Here is a 24,463-nt window from a genome sequence, read left to right as displayed (position 1 = left end):
AAGGAAAATTCAACCACAGTGATTTGACGCATTTGGATTCTTCCACTGTGGCTAAAATACCGTCACCATCTTGCTGTTTTGGAACTAGAAGTGACCACATTCAGACGATAGGGTTGTCACGAGACTGACTGTACACTGGTGGCCTCTTATTAATGATAGATTACATATAATCTGTTTGTGCCCCATCAGGGTCGCTGTGGTATATTGATCTGGAACAAGTAGCCAACATGTCACTGATGACTTTGTCATGTGCTACGCTGATTGTGCTGAATGCTGTCCGTGCAGTTCAGGTCTAAACATGCAGATCATGCAAAGCTTCCAACTGAGGAAAGTGTAATTATTATACATGGATCATCATGACTGCTGACCTGCTTGGCTTTGCCGTGCTGAGCTGAACATCTGACCGTTTATTATTTATTTTGTTTTGCTCTGCTGTTAGAGACCCCGGGGCGAAGCATGTTCGGAGGGTCTTGTTGCAGCTACCTAATTCTAAATGAGCTCATATTTTTCACAAAGTAGTAAAATGTGTTGTGTTTTCTGTGTTTATGGACTTCATAGATCATTGCATTCTGTTTTTATTAGCATTTTAGGCAGCATCCCAATTTTGGGAGGATTGGGGTTGTAAAAAAGAAAAAAAATCAATAAAGTGTTGGAACTTTCCAAAACACATCTTCAAAGGCTCGCTGCCCAGAATGAGTTTCCCTCACACTCTGAGCCGACCCCGTGTCAGTAACACTTACATCCACATAACTTTCAAGTGCAATTCCTATTTATATTCTGAAAGTTTTCAGAGAGGAGTTTGGTCATATATCATTTATATCCTGATTTAAAGATTGTTTTTACTCCTAAAGCCATGGTGATGGCTGTATTTTCTGACGTGTGGAGTAAAAAGATATCCTAAACCCTAAACTGTGAGTTTAATGTGTTTACAAAATGAAACAAGAAAATTATTTAACCAGAAAAATATAACTTTTGAGATTAATGATCTCTTTTAAAAGGTGAAGATGGGCAGCAGTGCAATCAGCAGTAGCTACACTAATGTGTCAACAATACGAAGCTGGAAATTTTAAATTGTATCTATTTTCCAGTATTTGCACAGATTTCAGTGGATACGATCTTATTTGCAAAAAAAGCCCAAACTTGTTGGTCGACAGGCCCCAGCTGGCAGGGAAAATATGTTTTCACCAACCAGTTGGCAGCTGGTTGCTGGAAGTTGCCGGCTGTCAGTAGATGAAATTGGTTGGAAAGAGGAAAACAGTGCTGCACCAAAATATTTCTTTGTGTTTTCTTTGGTGATTACTGCAGTTACCTGTAGTTTACATCAGCCGGACTGGTCCGGGAGTCATTTGGTACCGGGCTGCTCGGGTGTGAAATTATAGTTTTCAGGGTTTTTATCATTATTTTTTTATCGTTAACTCGGTTTCCCTGGGTCTTTTCCCGTGTGTTATGAATAAATCTTCTCTTTTTATTTTTGGTACCGTTATTGGTTTCATTTTGTTGTATTTATCCACGACACCTTAAAGGCCGGTCAGTGAAAATGTTGTCGGACATAAACTGGTCCGTGGCACAAAAAAGATGGAAGATGCCACTTTGCCTACACTTGCTAACTTCGACACAACTCTCACTTCAAAGTAAAAGTTGTCTGCTGAAAGCAGTAAGTTTCAACAGCTGTAACCGCAGGTGCAAACACAGATGTTCTGTGTTGGCATTGAACTCTTAAAAGAGTCATTGGCATCTTCTAACTACCGACAGCTGCAGCAATCTGACAGCGACCAAATCATTCCCAGGGAGGTGTTTAGTCCAGCACCGTCTTCACAACCATTTTCTTCTAGCCATTGTGAGCAATCTCTAGCAACCACTTGTCAACCCACTGGTTCCCGGGGGTCCCTGATCATTGCATAGGCCTGGGTGATTGGGGCCTAACTCTTTTGTAAAATGCCTCAAGTTTCCAGCAGAAGCACTGCAACATAAATCAGGTGTGCAGTGTCAGACTATTTTAAACAAAGCTGGCCTCGACAAGTGATGGCTGGACCAAAGGTTTCTGAGGACTCAAGTTCAAGTTCAAATAAGCGATTGAAGTATTTTCACTAGTGGTCTCGGACCTTTAATCCTCGCCGTACTAAATGTCCATAAAGGACGTTCAGATCTCTGCGAGCTGCTTTCAGCAGCGAAAGCCAAGAAGGAAGGAAATCAATCCGTTCCAATCTGTTTTAGAAAATGGTCCTCAGTGATATAAAGTATATACCAGTCGTAGTTAATGGCCTGTAACATTAAAATATAGTACTTCATTATAACATGAGGTGGAAATTATGCTCTAGAGACCTGAACACACCTTTCACTGCATTATTTCAATGTCAAACGAGACTACTTTTTCTGCTAGAAGCTCAGATTTTCTACCTTATCAAATCAAGTTATTTAAATTTTATATTAACACACCTACACTCGCTATATACTCTTATTAAACTCTGAAATTGAAATCATTGTGCAGTTATTTGCACGTGTATGAGCCTTATATCAACAATCGGCCAAAAATAGAGGTTGACAGAAACCACGAGTTAATTAGACTTTTCATTTTCTGGCTCTGAAGTGAAAGTCTAACTCTTCAGACCTGTAGTTTGCAATGATTTAGTCCACTTTTGAAATTACAGACTTTTGATTGAATCTATGATATGAAAAGAGCGTAGGATGCATTATTTGGCTACAATCAAAGCATTTAGAAAATCTGCATGAAAAACATTGAAAATAACAAAATTTACAGGAAATTTTAAACAGAAAATGTGGAGAGAAAGGAAAACATAAGAAAACCAAACCTAAAAACTAAAGCACCTTCATCTGACATGTAGGTTAGCTGCATATGAATGAATAAACTGTAGACAGACAAGCTCGTCGTTACAGATACATTTACACATGAAGCAAAAATCAAGGTATAAACCATAACAGGCGTCCATCATCTTATAAAGATCATTTAAGCTGTGGGATAGCAGTGGTTTTTCCCACCATGTGAGCATGTTTAACCATGTTAGGGTTCATCTAGTTAATGGCAAATATTCTTTTTGCATTCATCATCAGATGTGTAAAATATATTTTTGTTTTGTTTTTTCCAAAAGAAAAATAAAAGTTCATAAGAGGTCAAAGGAATGTCAACACCTGGAACTTTTTTTTCCCCAGTCCTTCCTTGATATTTCTCCATCGTGTCCAAGGTTTGGAGTGTTCCCAAATATGTGGGTAAGATCTCCAACCATACCACAGTTTCTCCACCATTTATTATTTCCCTTATTTATAAGAACACTTGTCTTTGGAGTCCTGAAGACCCTCATCTTTTCTTTACGATTGAATTCTTTCCATAACTGACTCCCAATCCCTTTCTGACATGTGACCTCTGCCTCATTTGGGAGCCGTGTGTTTTGGTTTGCTCACCTTTTACTTTGGTTTTACTGTCATTAAGTTCAGGCACTAAAACTTACTTGTTTTGCTTTATTAAAAATCAGAGTGTTTTCTGGGTTGGGTTACAGTAATTAGCGTGACACGTCTCACTCCAAACTCATCACCCTGAGTTCTTCGCTCTGAATCATACAGTTACAGGATTTCTACCATGTGTTGTTCAAGCGCATTGCAGGAGTCCAGCACTGAACTTCACAGTCGGTACATCAGTTTATAAAAGTTGGATTTGTTTTTAAGTCAGCGTCATCACAAACTGAGAAAGATGGCTCTTTAACTGAAACATCCAATGATCTTCCATAAATTCACACACATCTGTCAAGTGTCACAATAAAAACAGTGGCAGGAGCGGCCTTTAAAAGTCAGGAACTTTACCTGATGTAAATTTGGCCGATCTCTCGTTGAAGCTCTTCTCCTGCACCTTCTTCTGAGGCTGCTTTGTTTGTGCACATTCTGCAGAGTGATCCTTGAACTTGATTTTCACTTTTGGAAAGTGGAAAGAGGCAAGGATCCAAGTGTGGCGAGTGAAGATTTGTATATGTTGGAGGGGGGGGGGGGGCTCTAGCACATACCACAGTATGTGGTGTGTGCTGTTCCCACTTAGACACTGCTGGACACTACAGCATAAATCAGCCTTAACTTTCACACCCTGCGGGATTTATAGTGCGAAACGCTGTGAATGTGAAAGCATTCTGGTCTAACCTGATGTGCTGCCTTCAGGCTTGGAAACTGTGGACTTTTCACTGAAATCTGCTGAAAATGTTTGGCATGTAGGCCAGAAATGCAGCTTTCATCGACACTAATGGTTAGGTCACTTTGAAACACAATTCAGTTAAATGCAATTTTTTTTATATAGCCACAAATCACAACAACAGTTGTCTGAATAACACAGAGAAAATCCCAACAATCAGATGACCCCCTATGAGCAAGCACTGTGGCGACAGTGGGAAGGAAAAACTCCCTTTTAACAGGAAGAAACCTCCGACAGAACCAGGCTCAGGGAAGGGCGGGGCCATCTGCTGCGACCGGTTGGAGGTGAGGGGAGGAAGGCAGGACGAAGACACGCTGTGGAAGAGAGGCGGGGATTAATAATAACTAATGATTATATGCAGAGAGGTGCATAAACACAAAGTTGATTTCTTGATGATGCACAGTGTAAAAAAGCGGGACTTATATGGAGGAATTTAAAATCGCCGGCATGCTGGAAACTACGTGCACGTGGCCGAGAAAACGATCTTGAACAGTGGGCAGGTAAATTTAACCGTTAAATTCAAATCAAATAGTTTTGTGATTTTTGTGGGGCTGTATATAAATCAAAGTCTTCATTAATACACAACAACCCTGGTTCTACTTGGGTGTCTGTTGCAGTACTGCTGGACAGATTAAAGGGGAATCTAAATCTGTGGAAACTTGCTGGTGACTCAGAAAATACGTCTCAAAAGCCCTCTGAATGTACAGCATATGCTCTTTTCAAGATGTACAAAGGGCAATTGACTGAACTGAAATGAACTTAAGACGCACACAGACACACTGCCACACTAATCAGCCTGGACCAGCACTCTTCAGCTAGGCGTCCCCGGCAGGCCTGTTTTCAGAGGAATATCAAACGTCCTGCACACTATCATTCTTTCCAATTAGAGGCTCAGGACTTCATTACCGCCACCCCTCAGGCTGCGGGCTTCAAACACTTACAGACGGACGGACAGGCAGACGTGAAGGTTCGGGCTCTTAACTCTCTTTTACAATCTCTGCTAATGATTGAGCGACGTTAGTCTCTGTGCACATAGTGACGTCCATCTGTCTGTCCCGTCTCTCCTCAGCTTCGCTGGCCCCCACTGGTCTGTTCATGCAGCATGCGGTCATGTTCTTTCTAGTTCGCTCTGCATGAGTTTTTCTTTGCTCGTGCTCTGAGAGTTGGGATTACTTTTATTACCGCCACTAAGATCCTAAAGGCAGCGTAAAACCACATATCTCAGCACCCCGCTGCACCCCCTGCTGGCCTTGCAGTGGCAGAGTGAAATACTTTATTTGTCGTACAAATTTAATTCGTAATTTTGCAACACCTGGTCAGATGTGGATACTTTATTCCTTTTAGCTTTTTTTAAAATTAAATAACATATTTTAGTAAGTGTAAAACAGCAGTTTTTATCAAATCTGGCACTTTTATTTTGCTTCTCATGACTTTGATTGTATCCACATAAAAGAGTCCAAAACAAAGGCTTAACCCTGAGATAACTGGGGGTTAGACTTTAATAATTAAATGGATAAAATAGCGCTCTGTCTGCACCCTGAACTGACGAGGAAAACTCAAAGACAACATGGAGCGTGTCAACTTCAGGTGGTTGGTCCGGTGAACCAGCAGTGCACCTGACTCCTCTGTCCTCATTTATAAAGATCTCTACAAACTCAGGCGTAACAGCTGGCTGGTGGAGTTTCCTGTTTCCTGTTTTAGTTTTTTTGTTTTAGATTCCTTATTTTCCAAGTTATTGGTGCTGTCAATCATTAGCACACGTGAATTAAAGTCTACTAGCAGGAACCAACCAACCTATAGTGACATCACATCCTGCATTAGCCCACGATGGCGCTACACAAGCTCTAAATTCTGTAAAGCTTAGATTATACTGCAGAATAGTACACTGTTATTACACTACTTTGAAGTCCGGTGCCTGGGCGCTTGTGTAGTTGGTGCACTGGAGTTGAAATTCTCCGCAGACACTTGGATATCCAGACGGACCCTCGCTGACTTAGCAGACCTTAGCAGACTTGCTTTACACTTACTTTCTTAAATCCAGCTTGATGGGAAAAGTTCAATCAATGACAGTTTTTAAGAGGAGGACTTCATTACATAAATTAGCCTTAACATGTAATGTTTGTCCACTGGGTATTTTGAGATTCGTGCCGTGTAGTTGAATATTCAGGATGTATGTGTGGGATTTAACAGCTGGGAGTGAGTCCATCATAGAGAACATTCACGAGACGCCATCACATCCATTCTTACTCTGCAGAGCATTTACACATTTTAGCCCAAATGTTGCACTCAAAAGCTAAAACCTGCTTTCACAACGTCCACTTGCTCTAAAAATGATTTAAAGTAATGAGAAAAAGAAAAACAAATGGTCGATACAGTCGACCATTTGTACCAAAATCATGAGATTGCAGATTTGTGCTACAGCTTGGTCATACTAGTCAGTATATTTGCTTCGGTAACTGGCATCCGCATATTGGAAATGAAATCTTTGATTCCAAGTTAATTTGAAAAGGTGCTGGCTCTAAATCAGGACATGTTTATGCAGCATGAAGAACCTCGTTGGGCTCAATTTCCTCTGCTTCTCTGATAAGAAATTATCAGGTGATCTCGTCATGAAGTCTCTCTGAACATCTCTGTCCGTGCTGCAGGCCTTGCCTTTAGGCCCATGGAGTAGAAGCATGAAATACAGTTATTCTTGAACAATCGTGATGACCACGTGATGCTGTCGTGTTACAGGGATTTTAGAGGGAGCTTGCATGAATGGGACTTTTACAGCAACTAACAGAACCTCTAACCTCTCACAACCAATCAGCAAATACACCAATGTTTGTGTGACTATCACCAGCCAGTGTGTAGAGCTGTCTGTGACCGTGGCCTGAAGTGAGTGGATACCAGCTGAAACTAAATATTCTCTTTGTTAACTTAATATCTCTTTGAAAATTGTTATGAGAATAATAGCTACTACATAACATTAAGCTGAAGGTTATAGCTATTGTCTAAAATTAAAGATATTTCTTGTTGCATTGACCCAGGAGGAGGTCAACTTAAACCCAGTGGTGTGCAATATTCTGGCAGACACCCCGCACTCGCAACATTAACCAGAATGGGGCTTGAAAACCGAGCACTATATCCCACCATCGCTGCAAGAATGACAGAGAGGTCAGCTGCTTGCAGTGGAGCCAATTTGTCCGCAAGACAGAAGGAGGTAGCGCTCAGTTCGAGACTTAGTGGGGAGTCCTGCAGGTCTGGGATCATGTTAGTGACACAGTGTCAGCATTAGATGCTAGCCTGTGGCGAATAGTGCTAATGAAGACTACACCTGCCTCTTTCCTGCAGTGAGTTTTCTGCCATCGAGTCTCTTATTCTGTAATCTTTAAGCCAAGTTTCATCTTTCATCTACAGCATGTCTCGACAAATTTGCCTCTCCAGATTTATCCAGAAACTGCACGCGCTCTAATCTTCCAAGCCACAAGCAGCTCCTCGTACAGCACACCGTCGCTTTAGTGTCACTCTGCCCAGGATGGCAGCTTGTCACTCGGCGCGGGCTGCGATGGATGATGGCGGCTGACACTGTCGTCTCTGCCACACCAGCTTCGTTATACTGTCTCATGCTTTTGTTGCGATCACTGTCGAGCTCGCCTGTCACTCCGGCGGCATCTCTGGCTGCATATTCAGGCACGGGGGAAAAAAATTGTAGAGAGCAGAAGTTAGGGAACGATATAACCCAGGGTAAATGATTTATATTCACCTGCAGTGTGGGAGAAATTGTCGGTGGCTTTTCACGTCTCTCCTTACAGTCTGTAATCTGCTGACTAGATACTGTACGTGAGGAGCTGAAGTGGAGGTGAGCAGCAGGGATCCATCTGTCACCTGGCTGCCATAGTTAGCTTCTCCGTTTGACTCACGCTCACGTTTTCCTTCTGCTTTTTTACTTCGAGATGTTCATTTCCTTTTTCCCCTGTTTTCCTTCCCTTTCTATATCCAGGGCTTACTTTGATCTCACTCCCCCTTCTTTACTCCCACTAATCCGCTGGCTGCATACACTATTTGACAGCCTAAAACTTACTGTCGACATGCAGAATTGCCCTCTTTAATAAAAAGCTGCTGATTTCCTTCCACCATTCAGAGGAGAAAGGGCAAAGCGTCTCAGCAGGGAGCGCTGGCTATTTATTAGAAAAGGCTGCAGGCTACACCTCCAGTCTGACTGAAATACTAAAATGGAAGAATATGCCATACTCTGCAGAGGAGGGGGAAGGGGGAGAGGGAGAATTAATAAACGGAGAGAATTAAACTTTGAGGTGTCGTAGGGTCCCGGCCAGCAGGACTCTGAGGCTCCTCACCTCCAGGAGTTTGCAGATTTCATGTGATAACGGCTCAGTTGTGATTCCACGTGAGTTTGACTGGCCCCTCACTGTCATCGTCTTGGGGTGCTATCGTGTCAGTTTGTCAAGTTTCATCCATCAGTGAACTACGACTAAAGTTTTAAGGCATGGTAAAGACACAAGGAGAGCACGCCAAAGTTTCTAAATCAAAGTGTGCCCGGCAGTATGGCAAATATGTGGCCTCTGAAAGAAATTAAAATAAAGATCATGAACAAACTTCAAGTTTTGGGCTTTTTCCCACATGCAGCACCAACCGCATGATTTAAGATATTCAAAACAGCTGATTCACTGCCAGAGCCCTGCAGTGTTTTCAAGTTTGCAGAAAAATTCTGCAAAAGCACAGAAAATGCAAAGGAAGCTGAATAAAACCGAAAGGAAAGAGGGGAAAAAACACAATCTAACAGTAGTGTTTTGGGGGGCGTAATAACCTGACAGACCAGCTATGGACGTCAGGAAAACCAAATGTTCAAACAATCGCACTGAGACACACTTTTGGGTTTTGTGTTTAGTATGTTGTATTAAATTATATGTTGCACCTTGTTATTTTGATAACTGGGCTTTTTAAACCCTGTCATCACGCTCGTATTCACATTTTCAGTGCTTTCGAATCAATTACCACTCTCATTTGTCTCTCTACACATCCAGATAACAAACACCTTCTCTCAGCTTTCAGACTCATTCTGGGAAATGTAGGCAATCACCAGTTGCAGCAGAGGCAGATTGAGGGAAATTGGGTGTACCAGGAAAGTAAATTACAACACTTCATCACAAAATCACTACGCAGTGCACTGAACATCACAAATCGGTTTTATCCAACGCCGTCAGAGCAGAATTTTCTCTGACAGGATGAGAGTGGGTTTCATGCAGTTGGACGTCCAGTCAGCGGTCATAATTTCATGGTTAAAAAACCGGAACAGCAGCAAAGATTTGCTGAGCTTTCACCAGCAGTATTTTATGGATCTGTATGTGGGTGTGTGTGGCTTTCTTTGAAAGGTTACAGATCCCACGGGGCTGTTATCATCTAATCAGTTGTTAGTTGTGCGTGCAAATTAGATGAGATTGAATTGAAAGATGAATGTGTAACTGCTGGTTAATTACATCCAGCAGGGCTTTGTCTGCTTCCTATAATTATCATGTAAATGCACTTTTTATGGGGAACATATACGTTAGCGACTTACTGTGTGAGCAGCAGGTGTGTGCATGGAAGAAAGTGACATTAAATTTCATGGAAGATCAAACCCTGTATCAAACCCAGCACTGTATATTGCATGGCCATGGCCATAAAGTGAAGATAGTTTAAATTCAAATTGTACATTTTTTTATTGTGCATTAGTGGCATATTTTTTCCACCCACAGGGAATTGTGGCAGATTTGGGGACACATCTGTCGCTTTCTTTCTGTTCATGTTCATTTGAGTTTGAGCAACTAACTAGAAACCCCGGGAGCTTTCTGGGATTTGTCTCAGCACGCGCAGAATCTATCAGTGCCATCTGAAGAGGTGTAGATGCTATACCTGCTACCTGTTGTCATGGAAAGAGAGCTGACGTTGAAGGCTAACCTGTATATTTACTGCTAAATGTATGACACAAAGGGTGTCTGTGCTCAGCCTCAGAGACAGAGTGAGGAGCTCATTTACTAACATTCAGTAACTTCGGAGTACACAATTGTGACTGGGGCAATGCTTTGTAATGTACTGACATTGCACCTCTGACAGTGGGCATTTACTCGCAGCAGTCTTGAACTTCTAATGACTATTTTGTACTTTCATGTAATGTATGGTGCATATAGGTATATCCTAATATCTGCGACAAATGCTAATGTTACCAGACCTCAGGAAGGCTAACACATGCCCTACTACTGCACCACCATGCTACCAATAAACATGACAGATGCAGAAGAAAACCCACAGAAACGAAATCAGCTCTTCATTTAACTTGAATAAATAAGGAAATGTCAAGACCTTCAAAAATAAGAGTAAAACTCATATTTTAATTAATTTGTTTTAGCTGAACAGATACTGGACCTACCAAAATAAAGTTGCAAATATGACCCTTTTTAGTTCTTGCAAACCTGTATGTATCTTTAGGACCTTCAAAAATACACATAATTATCTTGAGGTCCAGTATTGGCCCTAAGGGTGTCTAGATGTAGGGACTATTACTGGACACCTTTTTCTGAGGGTGTAGCTCACAGTTCTAGTGAAGGCCACAATGTTAAATCAACTTTTCTATGATTACTGTATCTGAAGCGTCTTAAACCTTACCATCTGCCATCAAAACAAGTTTGGGTCACTGGACTCAGACCATTAAAAGCATGTTCCTAGAGGGTAGCTCCAATAAAGGCTGGTGACAGTGCACCCGGGATAAGATAGATGGTTGATGGACGTCTGGAAGATGCATGCAACTCAAGACTTATATTGCTGATATAGGCGACGGAATAAAGAAAAGATTCTTCAAAAGATCAAAGAACAAAGGCAAAATTATTATCCGACACGTAGAAGCATGGTGACATCAAATCTCACATCAACAAGTGTGGCTCCAAAACGAAGCCCCAGAGGTGGCAACTGGGTCCCAAAACTGCAGGTCCTCTAATCAGTGCAAGAGTGAGTGAATCCCCGTAGACATTAAAAACCTGAACACTGTGACGGTTTTGGTCTCTATTGCTTATATTCACCTGTGTACCAGCTGGACTGTGGTTAAACTTTGGTGTCCCTAACCTGTTTCAATTTGTGTTGAGGCTTGAAATGTGCATTATCAGCTCTCAGTCACGTTGAATGAAGCTGGGCCCTTTTAGCTCTCTGCAAGACTCGAGCTCAGCTAATAGAAACTGGACTTCTCCATCAGGTTTGTGGTGTTTGTGCATCTGTAGTATATTTTTAATGAAACTCTCTGATTAAGAATATGTCTTTCTGGTTGCTTTGTTGTGGATTGGCATCATCCCTCCTTGGCTTTCTACCAGCAAAATAGTTTTTAATTGACACCCTTGGCCAAATAGCGACATTTCTATGTAAGATAAGATAAGATAAGATAAGATAGAACTTTATTAATCCCTCGGGTGGGTTCCTCTGGGAAATTCGACTTCCAAAAAAAGCACAGCAACGACCAAAGTTACAGTTACAGAACTGTTATATATATATATATACACACACACACACACACACATATATAAATACAGAGACAAATATAAATAAAATATACAAAGGGGATAAATAGAATAAATAGGAATAAAAAATAAAAATACAAGTGAATTGCACATTTCAAGTATTGAGTCTATTGCACTGTTGACTATTTACAAAAAGTATTGCACAAGGTATTGTACAGTGAGGTGAAGAGGCACTACAGCTTAGTTGTTCCCCCTCCTTTGTCCTCCTGTCTCCCCTCCCTCTCCCCTCCAGAGAGGAGTTAAACAGTCTGATGGCGTGTGGGACAAAGGAGTTTTTAAGTCTGTTAGTTCTTGTCTTGGGGAGAAGCAACCTGTCACTGAACAGACTCTTCTGATTGTTTATGGCCGTGTGCAGAGGATGCCCAGCATTGTCCATAATGTCCATCAGTTTCTTTAATGTCCTTTTCTCTGCCACTGTCACCAGAGTGTCCAGCTTCATGCCGACCACAGAGCTAGCCCTCCTGATCAGTTTCTCCAGCCTGGATGAGTCCTTCTTTGCTGTGCTGCTCCCCCAGCACACCACAGCATAGAAAAGTACTCCAGCAACCACCGACTGGTAAAACATCCTCAGGAGCTTCCTGCAGATGTTAAAAGACCTCAGCCTCCTGAGGAAGTACAGTCGGCTTTGGGCTTTTTTATACAGGTGCTCTGTGTTGCATGACCAGTCCAGTTTATTGTCCACCCACAGCCCGAGGTACTTGTACTTGTTGACCACCTCCACCTCCTCCCCCTCTATCTGAACTGGCAGTGGACCTTCTCTGGACCTCCCGAAGTCCACAACCAGTTCCTTAGTCTTTGAGGTGTTGAGTTGCAGGTGGTTTGTGTGACTCCATGCGACAAAGTTCCTCACCAGACTTCTGTACTCCTCTTCCTGATCATCCCAGATACACCCCATGATGGCCGTGTCGTCTGCAAACTTCTGAATGTGGCATAATTCAGAGTTGTAGCAGAAGTCAGAGGTGTACAGGGTGAAGAGAAGAGGGGACAGCACAGTTCCCTGTGGGGCTCCTGTGCTGCTGACCACTGTGTCAGACGTGATGTCCTTCAGCCTGACGTACTGTGGTCTGTCGGTGAGGTAGTCGGAGATCCAAGCCACCAGGCAGGGGTCCACCTCCATCCTGTTCAGTTTTTCCTGAAGCATACAGGGCCGGATGGTATTAAAGGCACTGGAAAAGTCAAGAAACAGGATCCTGACCGTGCCTTTTCCCCCATCCAGGTGTGAGTGGGCTCTGTGTAGGAGGTACAGGATGGCATCCTCCACTCCGACACCCACCTTGTATGCAAACTGTAGTGGGTCCTGGGCATGTTGTACCTGTGGTCGGAGGAGGTTGAGGAAGAGCCGCTCTAGAGTCTTCATAAGATGTGACGTCAGTGCCACCGGTCGGAAGTCATTCAGCTCATTGGGCCGGTTCTTTTTGGGGACCGGGACGATGCAGGATGTCTTCCATAGGGCGGGCACTCTCCCCAGTCGTAGACTGAGGTTGAAGACTCGTTGTAGCGGCTCCCCAAGTTCAGCAGCACACGCCTTAAGCATCCTAGGACACACCTTGTCTGGGCCTGCTGCCTTTCTGGGGCGAAGCTTCCTCAGTTGCCTCCTGACCTGATCCACTGTGACACTGGGAGATGTTTGGGAGGAGGGGAGGGGGGGAGATGTCTTGCTGCTGAGAGAGGGATTGGAGGAGGGGGGTGTCATGGTGTCAGGAAGGGGGGGAAGCGAGGGAGGCAGGAGAGTGGGGAGAGGACTCTGTAGTGAAGGTGAGGGTGAGGGTGGGGGGGTTGTGGGCTGGTCAAACCTGTTGAAGAAGTTGTTGAGTTCGTTTGCCTTCTCCACAGTCCCCCCCACTGTGCTTTTCTTGGTGTTGTGGCCTGTGATGGTTTTCACACCATTCCAGACCTCCCTCATATTGTTCCTCTCCAACTTCTGCTCCACCTTCCTCCTGTAGGTGTCCTTTGCTTCCCTCAGGCAGCGTTTCACCTCCCGCTGTGCTGCTTTCATCTCCTCCTTCACTTTGCTCCTGAAAGCCTTCTTCTTCATGTTGAGGACAGCTTTGACTTCCTGTGTTACCCACGGTTTGTTATTAGGATAACACCGTACCGTCTTAGCAGGGGCGACTGTGTCCACACAAAAGTTGAGGTAGTCTGTAAGACAGTGTGTCGCCCCCTCTATGTCCTCACCATGTGGGCTCAGGAGCACATCCCAGTCTGTGGTGTCATAGCAGTCTCTCAGAGCATCCTCCTTTTCTGGGGTCCATCTCCGGATGGAGCGCGTTGTGACAGGCTGCCTTTGGACGAGGGGTGTGTATTGTGGCTGTAGGTAAACCAGGTTGTGGTCTGACTTCCCTAGTGGGGGGAGGGGGGTGGCTCTGTATGCATCTCTCACATTAGCATACAGTAGGTCAATTGTCCTGTTGCTCCTTGTGGGACAATTCACAAACTGGTGAAAAGCAGCCAGAGTAGAATCCAGTGTGGCATGGTTAAAGTCTCCAGATATAATAATGAAAGCCTCGGGGTTTTGTGTCTGAAGTCTTGCTGTGACTGTGTGTATTTTCTCACAGGCAGCTGTTGCGTCGGCCCTCGGAGGGATGTAAACACACACACAGATCACATGACTGAACTCCCGAGGTAGATAATATGGCCGCAAGCTAACAGCTAGCAGCTCCAGGTCCGGACGGCATACCGAAACTTTAACGGAGACGTGTCCAGGGTTACAGTATCTGTTGTTAACGTAGACAATGAGTCCCCCACCTCTGCTTTTTCCGCTGGCCTGCGTGTCCCTATCGGCTCTCACGGATGTGAAACCGCATAGGTCTACGTTAGCCTGCGGCGTTAGCTCGGTTAGCCACGTCTCCGTGAAGATAAACAAGCTGCACTCACGGTATAGTCTGTGGTTGTTCAGAGCGCACAGTTCGTCAATCTTATTCTGTAACGAGTTCACGTTGCCCATGATCACTGTCGGGATTGATGGTTTGAATCGCCTCCGGTGATCCGCTCTCCTCGCTCCAGCTTTGCAGCCTCTGTAGCTCCTCTTTAGCTCGGCCGGGATGTTATGTCGCATGCCGGTCTGTCCCTTTGTTTTTAGTGCCAGCAGCTCCGCTCTCGAATAAATGAAGGAGCTGGTTCCAGAAGTTTTGAAAAGTGCATTATCCATCTTGTATCGCTATATCTAAGAGGTATAAGTAGAGGAAGGTGAAAAAAACTTTGAAAAACCTAGTCTAAAAAAGTTAAAGTTAAGAAAAAAGGTGCGGTGTTGCAGAGCTACTTGGAAAGGCTGCCGTCACTCCAGCGCCATCTTGCATAGTCATCTTGCAGCGCCATCTTGCAGCGCCATATGTGGCATCCACTTCAAGTCTCTCCGGTGATGACAAGTGTTTTGCTCCTTTTGTTTGTGTTATTATCAGCGTAGTTGTTCTTACCTGAAACTAAGTTGGATCGGCTGGTGAAAAACAAATATATCAGTTAGTACGAGAACACACAGAAGTTTTTCAGCATGTGAAAAATGTGTACAGCTTATTTTGCATTATTCACATAAATTCTTGAAGATAAATTCAGGACTTTGGTGTAGCGTTATTGTTGCTCATGTGTAGTCCACAACGGCCACCAATCACTGGAATTATTCCTGGAGGGAGCATCTTCTGGGCCTCGCGTGTCTCTGTATTTCATCACCTCCGAGACACTTCAAGACACAGATGATGGTATCTGCCCCTGGTCTGACTGCTCCCTCATAAACACCTCCACGCACACACAGACACACATATACATGGCCACGCATGGACACGCAGCTGCTCGCACGGCCACATTAATCTTTAATGGCTTCATTTATTTTCCCATTCGACCCCTCCCACGCCGGCCCGTGAACATGTCAGCGCTGTGACGTATTGCTGCTGTCTGCTCAGAATTCATGCGGCGCTTGTGACCAGAAAAATCAGATAAATCAAGTCTTATTCATGGAGGTGCACACGAATGGAGTCGTCACACTCTGCCTGAAAAAAAAGTGTTCCCACTACAGAATACCAATAATATCAGCGAGGCACAAATATAACATCTGGTGTGACAGTGCGTGGTGTTTACTGGGAGCATGAAGAGCTTCCACACCAACTTATTTCAGATTTTAGGACGGATCCTGATATTTGATTGTTTTAACTCGTATTCAACGTTCAGTTTGATGATTTAAAATGCAGATTTACATTCTACAATAAATTATTACATTGGATTCTGTAGCTCTAATGCACTTCTGGCTCTTCCACAGTGTCAGAGGAAGACAGTCATGGCAGATGGCTGCTCCTATCTGAGCCTAGTTCTACTGGAGGTTTCTTCCTGTTAAAAGGGAGTTTTTCCTTCCCACTGTTGCCAAGTCTTTGTGCATAGGTCATCTGATTGTTGGGGTTTTCTCTGTATCATTGTAATATAATTTCTCTCCATTACTTAGACCTAACCTTAAAGCACCTTGACGTGACTGTTGTGAGATGGTGCTGTGTAAATAAAACTGAACTTGAATAAGGTTTTGTGGGGAGCCTTGCTGCCATGTTTTTTACCAGCTTTCGACGGGGAAACTGAAGCAAGACTGGACTAGACTAGGCAGGCAGTGACACTGTTAAAAATACACTCAGGACCAATTACAAGGACTGGTTTTATGTGATTCAGCCCCAACTGTCATGGAAGAATTGGAGGTCATGAAACTCTGCTGTGAATAAATTTAGCAACAGTTTTCTTCCATTTTTTTTATTTTCAGATTTTAAATCACTTTACAAAATTACTTTGTCATTTCAAGAATGGTAGAGATTAAAAAGATTCAGATTGTTGGATCTCAGCTGTTTCTACTTTTGTTATGAAGTGGCTATATGGCAGACAGGATCGAGACGCAGGACTCAGGAGGCAGAAATGAACTTGAACTCAGCTTTAATGTTGGTCATTCAAAAGGGTAAAACAGAAATCACAAAACACTTGACAATCAGCTGAAATCTCCAAGGGAAACCAGAAACGTACAATGATGAGCGAGGACATGACACCGGACCAGTGGAGACGGAGACAGCAACGATGGCGAGAGGAAACAGGTGGGAGGGCAGCTGATACTAAACCCAGAAGATGAGACAAGGGAAGCAGAACGAAATACAAAGTGAGAGTAATAATAGACTAACAAAATAAAACAGGAAATAACTAACAATGAGGCCAAGGCTCAAACATACAAACTTGGTACAGAAAGAGGGAAAAACTCCAGAGAAGACTGAGGGAACAGAATGGGAATGACTGCATGTAAATGTGAAAGTATGTTTAAAAGAGACGTTGACAACTTCTGAAGAGGACACACAAACACTAAGATATAATAGAACGCTAAAGATGAACTATACAGAACGATAATCCACCAAAATATGTTAATAAAAAATACACCTTCACTTCTAGGAAACGGTGTCTCTAAAACTGCCTTTTCTAAAAGCAGTTATCCTGGAGAATCTTTGTTGAGGAACATAAAAGTTATCTTCTTTTAAAAAATGATTCAACTGCAAATAAAACGGCAGCTCCAGACATCTGGGCGATTTGATAATAGAGAGTTTTAAAAAATGTCTGTACAATTTGAATTTTTTAAATGGGCTAATAAAGGTGGTGGAATTAGAATAAAGTGGCACTGGTTTTATCCTTTAAACTAGTGCGTTAAAGCAGAGTGACAGCCGGCAGCAAGGCAAAGAGCTTTTTGTTCTTTTTATTCCAAATGAGAGCTGGGATTTCTAATGTGAGGCTTCTGTTTTATCTTCACTCACTTCTCTGCTGGAAAGAGTAGAGGGAGGGGTGACATGCACTGAGGCTTACACTTCACTTTACATCTACGTGCTGCATCTCTAACTGACTGAGCAGGAGGCTTTTAAAAGTCACCAGCGCTTTCATGGGCTGCTGGAAATAGTTATTTGTCTTTCTCTAACCTTCAATTTCACATGAAAAAAACTGAGAAATTAAACTTTTTAAAATGCAGATTGAAAAGAATAAAGTACTTGTTCCCATTTATTTCCAGCGTGGACTGAAATATTGTAAAATATATTGACACACAAAGTGAAACATCCGATGCTGCTGATCTTGTCGTGACAACTGCCGCCCATTTGGGTGAAAACCAAAGCAGAACAGAAGCAGCTTCACCTGTAGCAGTGATTAAGAGGAGAGTCATCTATCCCATAAGGCCGAGCTGGAGCACCACTTTGTGTAAACAGATTTTATTTCCCTGAATGGCTGACAGGTTGATCTGTGTAATGAAAAGGGTTCTCGAAGGACCAGGAGTGTAAACATCCACACATCGGGGAGTTTTGTGCATTAAATGCCTTTTAAATAAAAAATACACATCGAACAAACTAATCTGTTTCTGTACAGGTGAGTGTGCTGTTAAAGACTTTCAGTAGCTTCAAAACTAGTGTTGCACTTTGTTTCTACCAACATTAGCAGCATATATTCTTTATATATATATATTTTTTTATATTTACTAAGAAATGGCTTCTTTCTGTATATAAAAGAATGCCAGTGTACACTCAAATATTTATGCCCAAAATGCTCACTAATCTGTATACCATATTTTCCACGGCGCACTTAATATCCTTTAATTTTCTCAAAAATTGACAGTGCGGCTTATAATCCGGTGCGCCTTATGTCTGAATTCTGGTTGTGCTTACTGACCTCGAACCGATTTTATGTGGTAGACGGCGCTCAAAAAATCTGTCAAAAAATGTTTTTGTACGACCTTGGTAAGCTACGAAGCCGCACCTCTTGATGGATTGTTGGAGCGTTACAGCTACCATAGTCAGGAGCCTCGCGGAGTATCCTGTCTAAAACTCCGTCCCTTCAGGTCCCAAAGTCAAACGAACACTGCGGCATCACTGAGAGTTAAAAACTGTCTAAATTCTTTCGTCTTTATTAAAATGATCAGCGTTGCTGCTTTACCAGGTGTAACAATTAATTTTAGCATCCAGGCATCCATGAAAATGATGGCGCGATATGGCAACCCCGCTTCTGTGAGTCTGCCCCAGGGCAGCTGTGGCTACAACTGTAGCTGCCTCCACCAGTGTGTGAATGTGGGAGTGAATGAATAGTGGAATTGTAAAGCGCTTTGAGGGCCCTGAAAAGCACTATATAAATGCAATCCATTATTATTGTCATTAAAACAGAATTTATTAGATTTAACTGAGTTTGAAGTTAGCAGGGAGTTAGCTCGCTAGTTTTCATCTAAACATGATATAGCATGTTCTGACTGAGAGATTTCTGAAAAAATTAAGACGTACAGCTCTGCTGTCACTTCCAACATAAATGAAGACAGAAAACTAAACAGCAGTGACGTTTGTAGGGTTACTGAAGTTGGGCTAGCTGGTATATAATGATGTGCTACGTTAGCTAGCTACACAGCTATGTTAGCATAGCATAAACACAGTGAAGCTGGAGGATGAACGCTAACCTTTTTCCACTTGTTAACGTGAGCGTTCCCGATGGTTATGGACAAATGCAATCGCAACGTAGGATGTTGTAAACGGACCAAACTTCAGATCATCCATCCACAATACGAGGTTAGCCATTAATATACTGCAACAACATGGGAATAGAGCAGCTGCCAGATAATTCAACATTAATGAATCAATGGTACGGAAGTGGAGGAGGCAAGAAGAATGAGTTGAGAAAAGTTTGACTTATCTGACTGTTTTGTTTCGCTTAATGCGCCTTACAATCCGGTGCGCCTTTTTAGTCTGAAAAATACGGTATATAGAGTTGTTAAAAACAGTAAATGTAATGGAAACCGTTCAAATGAAACCTACTTGATGGGTATACATTGATTTATACCAAGTATATTTAACTTCATGGTTAATTATTTAAATAACGAAACCCTTCATTTGATATATTTGAGCTGTTTTATGGTCTTTGTTTATGTTTATGAGGACAAAGAATGTAGCAAAAAAATTGACATTAAAGTCATATACATTTACCAGCCAATTTATTAGGCACACCTTTTCAACTGCTCTTTGAAGCAATTATCAGCCACTCACTTGGCAGCAGCTCATGAATTTATGCATGTAGACGTGATCAAGACAACCTGCTAAAGTTCAAACAGAGCGTCAGAGTGAGAAAGATTTAAGAGACTTTGAAAGGTGGCATGGGTGTTTGAAAATCCCAGTAGATCCCTGTCTGGCACAAACACTACCATTTCTGGGATTTATGGAGAATGGTCTGAAAAGAAGAAGATATCCGCCGAGCGGAGGTTCTCTAGGAGAAAATGTCCTGTTGATGTCAGCGGTCAGAGGAGAATGGCCAGACTGCTCTGAACAGGGAACAACTTTTTTTATAACCAATGGATTTAAGTAATTTTCCTGATGACTTTCTGGTCTTAGTCATAAGTCTTGTGTTTTATTGAACTTGATGAACATGGTGTTCATTTTGTAAATGATGGTCTTCCTCAGAGTCAGAAAAGGAGGAGGAGCAGAATGTGGCTCCAGTACTGTATCTGTCATCACCTGTTACCTTTTGGTCTCTTGTAGGTTTGACAGTCTCATAATAGAAATGTCAAAGATTTGACGGGTTGAGAGGGACGCTGGCTTCACCTGTACAAACACACTCCATCGCTCTGAATTGAGGTTAAATGTCTGCAAATATTGTGTCTCACATAATTGGAATTTTTTTCTTTTAGTCCTCATCTGTCGTGGTACTTAAAAAGCCTGTCTCACAGCGAGGAGTGTTTGGGGTTCCAGAAGCGTGTCAAAATGTTTTGAAATGTATTTAGTCATGCCCATTGATCTGCACCTGATGCTTGGCTGATTTGATGTCCCTGAATGCTCCAGTTTACACGACCCGCTGCTGCTGCTATATTGGTGCTACGATCGATCAGGGCCCAGGGTTGAGGACCACCTGAGCATTACTTTGTATTTTAACAAGCACGGCACTATAAGTCATATGCAGGAGATTTAGGAACTCAGAATGTCAGAAACAACCAGAATATGGCTTAGCTGATGGCCTCGTTTAGGCTGTCGTTTTTAATACACGTCATAAAAACGCAAAAGTTAGTCGTGAGTGTGAATCCACATATCGGTGTTATTTTTGTCCATCCAAAGAAAATCAGAAAACAAAAATAAGATTTATGTTTTTCTCAGTTCTTCAGGAGTCTAACATAAGAAACAGCCTGGAGTCAAGAATAAGAGCTGGCATCATTCCCATCTTACAAAGGCCTGGTCAGTGTTACATAAAAGATGTTGAGACCAGTGTTTCTCAGGCTCAGATGGAAGATTTAGAAAATACTTCCTATGTTCTTGGTACCCAGGAGAAGCTTGGCAATCACACTTCTTTGCAGTTCATGTTATCACCGCAATTCTCAACCTGTTCAATGCATTTTATACCAAAACAAAGTCTGTTAAGCACATTATCTGAGCAAAACCTTCCCTCAGTTCAACAATCACTCTTGCTATGCCCGATTAAGATCCGAGTGTAGTAAGATGTTTATATTGTACATCAAAGAAAAAGAACCCCAATGAACCACCAATCCATTATGAGCAGCGCTTGGCAATGGTGGGGAGGAAGAACTCCCTTTAAACAGGAAGCGGCGTCCAGTAGAATCAGAGCCAGGGGCAGACATGTTTGAGTTTAAGACTTGGGATGTTTGAAAGAAGAGATGGTTGCTGTCCAGGTGTGTGCTAAGCAACATGTTAGCATTAGCCTACACCTTCCAGTAGATGGTAAACTGGGACTGAGTGCTGTTGGCGTGTCCAGTTTGGGTGAAACCAAAAGACCAGCAGCTTTTCTCTTGAGCTGGTCCTTAGTTTGTCTGCACTGGTGGTTTGTTAGGGGAAATGTGTGTGTGTGTAAATCATTTACAACTTTTTGTGCGGTTATAAGTTGAAGTTGTTGTTTTTTTTATTGGCATGTCATTTGGGAACCACAACTCTCTGCAAAACTACTGAACTTTACACCAATAAGATGATTTCTGCTTTTCCAAACAGTGAGTCTAAAGATAGAGGGAAGTATATATGAGTTCTGAGAACAGTGAAATTGTGGGTTATTAATAAAGTTTCGACTTTGGAGGGGACTTCATTTCTGGGTAACGGTCTCGTGTTTTCTCTTTTTTCAATAATGTTGATGTCTGAAACACACACACTGGGTTCCTTCATGAAACAAGAGCAGTTGCTTCTTTCTCTCACTGAGAGTCACTTCACAGCTTAGAGGAGGTGATGAAGAAAAGCTGAAGGAATCTAAACAGCAGACAAAGCTTATTTTTACATTATTATTTGCCCCGATTGTTGCTTCTTCTTTTTTTCATCTCAAATGTGTGTATCCGTGTGTGTGTCTACTATATCAGTGATGCGAGCTGAGCTGAGGGCCGCTGTGCCTGCTGACTGGAGCCGTATAGATCAGCAGAGTGTTGGAGATTATGTCCATTGATCGGACAGGAGGGGTTTGTGGTTTGATTCTGTGTTTTGTGATTTCAGGGGCCGAAGGAGCCGTGTTCAGCAAATCAGTGGAGACGCCGCATGTCAGAGCTGAGCCGTTCAAAGAGCTGCGGTGAGTCTTTCCACGGCACACAGCAAGCGCTCGGTCTCATGCAATACATGAACAGATGTACCCTGAGTTCACGTCAAAGCTCACAAATACTGCAGCAGTGTAGTGAAATAAAGTGCTCACAGAAAACCAGATCAATCCATCACATCGGTACACCGCACAGATGGCACAAATTATGGGAATTAATTAATGGAAAAGCATTTGAATGAATGTGAATCGGATTGACAAAACTGAGGTACACTTCAACTGCACTCCTATGGCAGGAGCGTAAAGATTACACTGCTTTGATGCCCTTTCTGACTTTAATAATACCAATAAGTTGCAAAAATGATCACCCTCTTGTATTCAGTAAGACTTCAGAGTATAACCGAGACCACAAACATATCACAAAACGCGAGGTTTTTATTCACATAACAGTTAAAAGGAGCTGAGAGCCTTTTTCACACAGACTTCTACACAATGAGGCTTATTTTGCAACTAGAAAAGTCGCCCCCTGTAGGCCATTAAAGAGAATGCAGGATTAAGGCACTTATGAGTTGTTTTACTGCAGTACTTAAGTGGTACAGCAATAAAAATTAAAACAGCTAATATGATTATTCTGGGAGAATATTCCATTTTTAATAAAAAGTGGTTAAATCTTGGCGATACTAGTTCCCTGACATTCTCCCATTAATTGTCATGGTCCTGGGTCTCTGACACACTATTTGAAGCCTGTTCTGGATTTTTGGTTTGGTTATCTGGAATTAGATATGTTCAAGGTCCTGAAACCCTTTGACTTTTGTTATGTATATGTCTTGGTTCTTCATGTTAGTTCCCCTTCGTTTCCAGTCTGTCCTAATCTCGTCTCTGTGATTGGTATCACCTATGTGAAGTCATGTCCCAGTCGTGTCCCTGTGTTTTGTCTCCCTCGTTTTCTGTTTTCCCCGTCTGTTCTGACAAGTTCATGTCTTAGTCTTAGGCTGTATCCCAATTCACGGTCTGCAGCCTTAAAGGCCGCATTTCAAGGCCGATTACGTCACAGCGGTGCGCCGAAGGCTGTCCCAATTCAAAGGCTGCTCGAAATGCGGCCCTGAAATGCGTCCTTCATTTCCCTGAATTTTAAGGATGTGGCGGTGTAGACTTTGTGGCCCAACATATCCCAGAATGCATAGCGCGGCGGTGGGTGTGGATAACTTTGCTGAAAAAAAACGGCGGATGAGGGGCAGCCGAAGAGTAAACTTTAAGTAAGTACTGAATATTATGTCACTTATTTATGTGCAAATGTTTAATAACGAAGAACATTAAAACATTACTGTTGGTCACATGTCGGCAAAGTTATGTGACATTAGTGACGTTTGTACTAACTTGGTTTTAAAGCCTTTACTTTAAAATATACGCCGTTCAATAGCTGAGCTTAATCAGAGAATGATCAAAGCTCATGTAGAAACAAACAAATGAACAAAAGATTTTCTCCTTCATTTCTGTCAAACAAAGCTGTATGACACGTTTCCAGCTGTTAGTATCATGGTTGCTAGGCAACCTGGGCAGCGCAACGGAGGCTAGACCGTCCCATTTCACAAGCCTCGCACTTCCGGCCTTAGCGGTCTTTGAGTACGCGGCCCTTGAGGATCGTTGAGGCTGCGTACTTTAAGGCTGCAGACCCTGAATTGGGATACAGCCTTAGTCTCTGAGCTAGTCACTTCCTGTATCATTTTGATTCAGGGTCAGTTTCACGTCCTCATCAGTGATGAGTCTGTTCAGCTGTGTGCTCCAGGTGTGTCCACTCTGCCCTAATCTCCTCCTGTGTTCATGTCGGGTCCTCTCATGGTGTGTGACTCTCCAGTCGTCGTTTGTTCCTGTTCGGCTCCATTGTTGTTTTCGGGTTTTTGTTTCCTTCGCCTTTTTACCCGCATTTAAATGAAGCTGTGATTTTGACGTCCTTCACACTTTGATCACCACACGCTCGTTCACATGACAATACCAGTTCCCTGACATTTTCCCCAAAGAAAATCCTGATTAATTCAGCCTCGCAGGTCCCTTCTTGTAAAATTGAACAGTGAACTGTTGTAAAACAATGAACAGAATAAACCACTTAAAGCCAGATGATGACTATGATGAAAGATTTTGAGGTAGAACAGCTATCAGTCAAATTCAGCTCAGACTGAGTGTGTGGCTCCGTACTTCGTCGTTCCTCTCCACGGTGTACATGGTGTGTGTTTGCATGTGTGTGAGGCGTGGATGTCTCCGTGGT

The 24,463-nt window shown here is 42.7% G+C and overlaps 1 protein-coding gene across 4 annotated transcripts in view; it reads left to right on the top strand.

Annotated features, from left to right (window-relative positions):
* sgcd (sarcoglycan, delta (dystrophin-associated glycoprotein)) overlaps nt 1–24,463 on the top strand; it is a 425,600-nt gene that overhangs the window by 372,528 nt on the left and 28,609 nt on the right. For all 4 annotated transcript variants that reach the window (XM_086308254.1, XM_086308253.1, XM_086308252.1 and 1 more), the window contains one exon: nt 22,164–22,236. In XM_086308254.1, the coding sequence (XP_086164380.1) occupies nt 22,164–22,236 (73 nt within the window). The remainder of the gene's footprint in view (nt 1–22,163; nt 22,237–24,463) is intronic.

Source organism: Aulonocara sp. 'chitande type north' Nkhata Bay, linkage group LG10 (genome assembly GCF_057382095.1).
Source record: "Aulonocara sp. 'chitande type north' Nkhata Bay isolate Kocher_YH1m ecotype deep benthic linkage group LG10, A_spYH_male_GT1.1, whole genome shotgun sequence".
NCBI classification, from domain to species: domain Eukaryota; kingdom Metazoa; phylum Chordata; class Actinopteri; order Cichliformes; family Cichlidae; genus Aulonocara; species Aulonocara sp. 'chitande type north' Nkhata Bay.
This window is presented reverse-complemented; position numbering and strand designations above follow the sequence as displayed.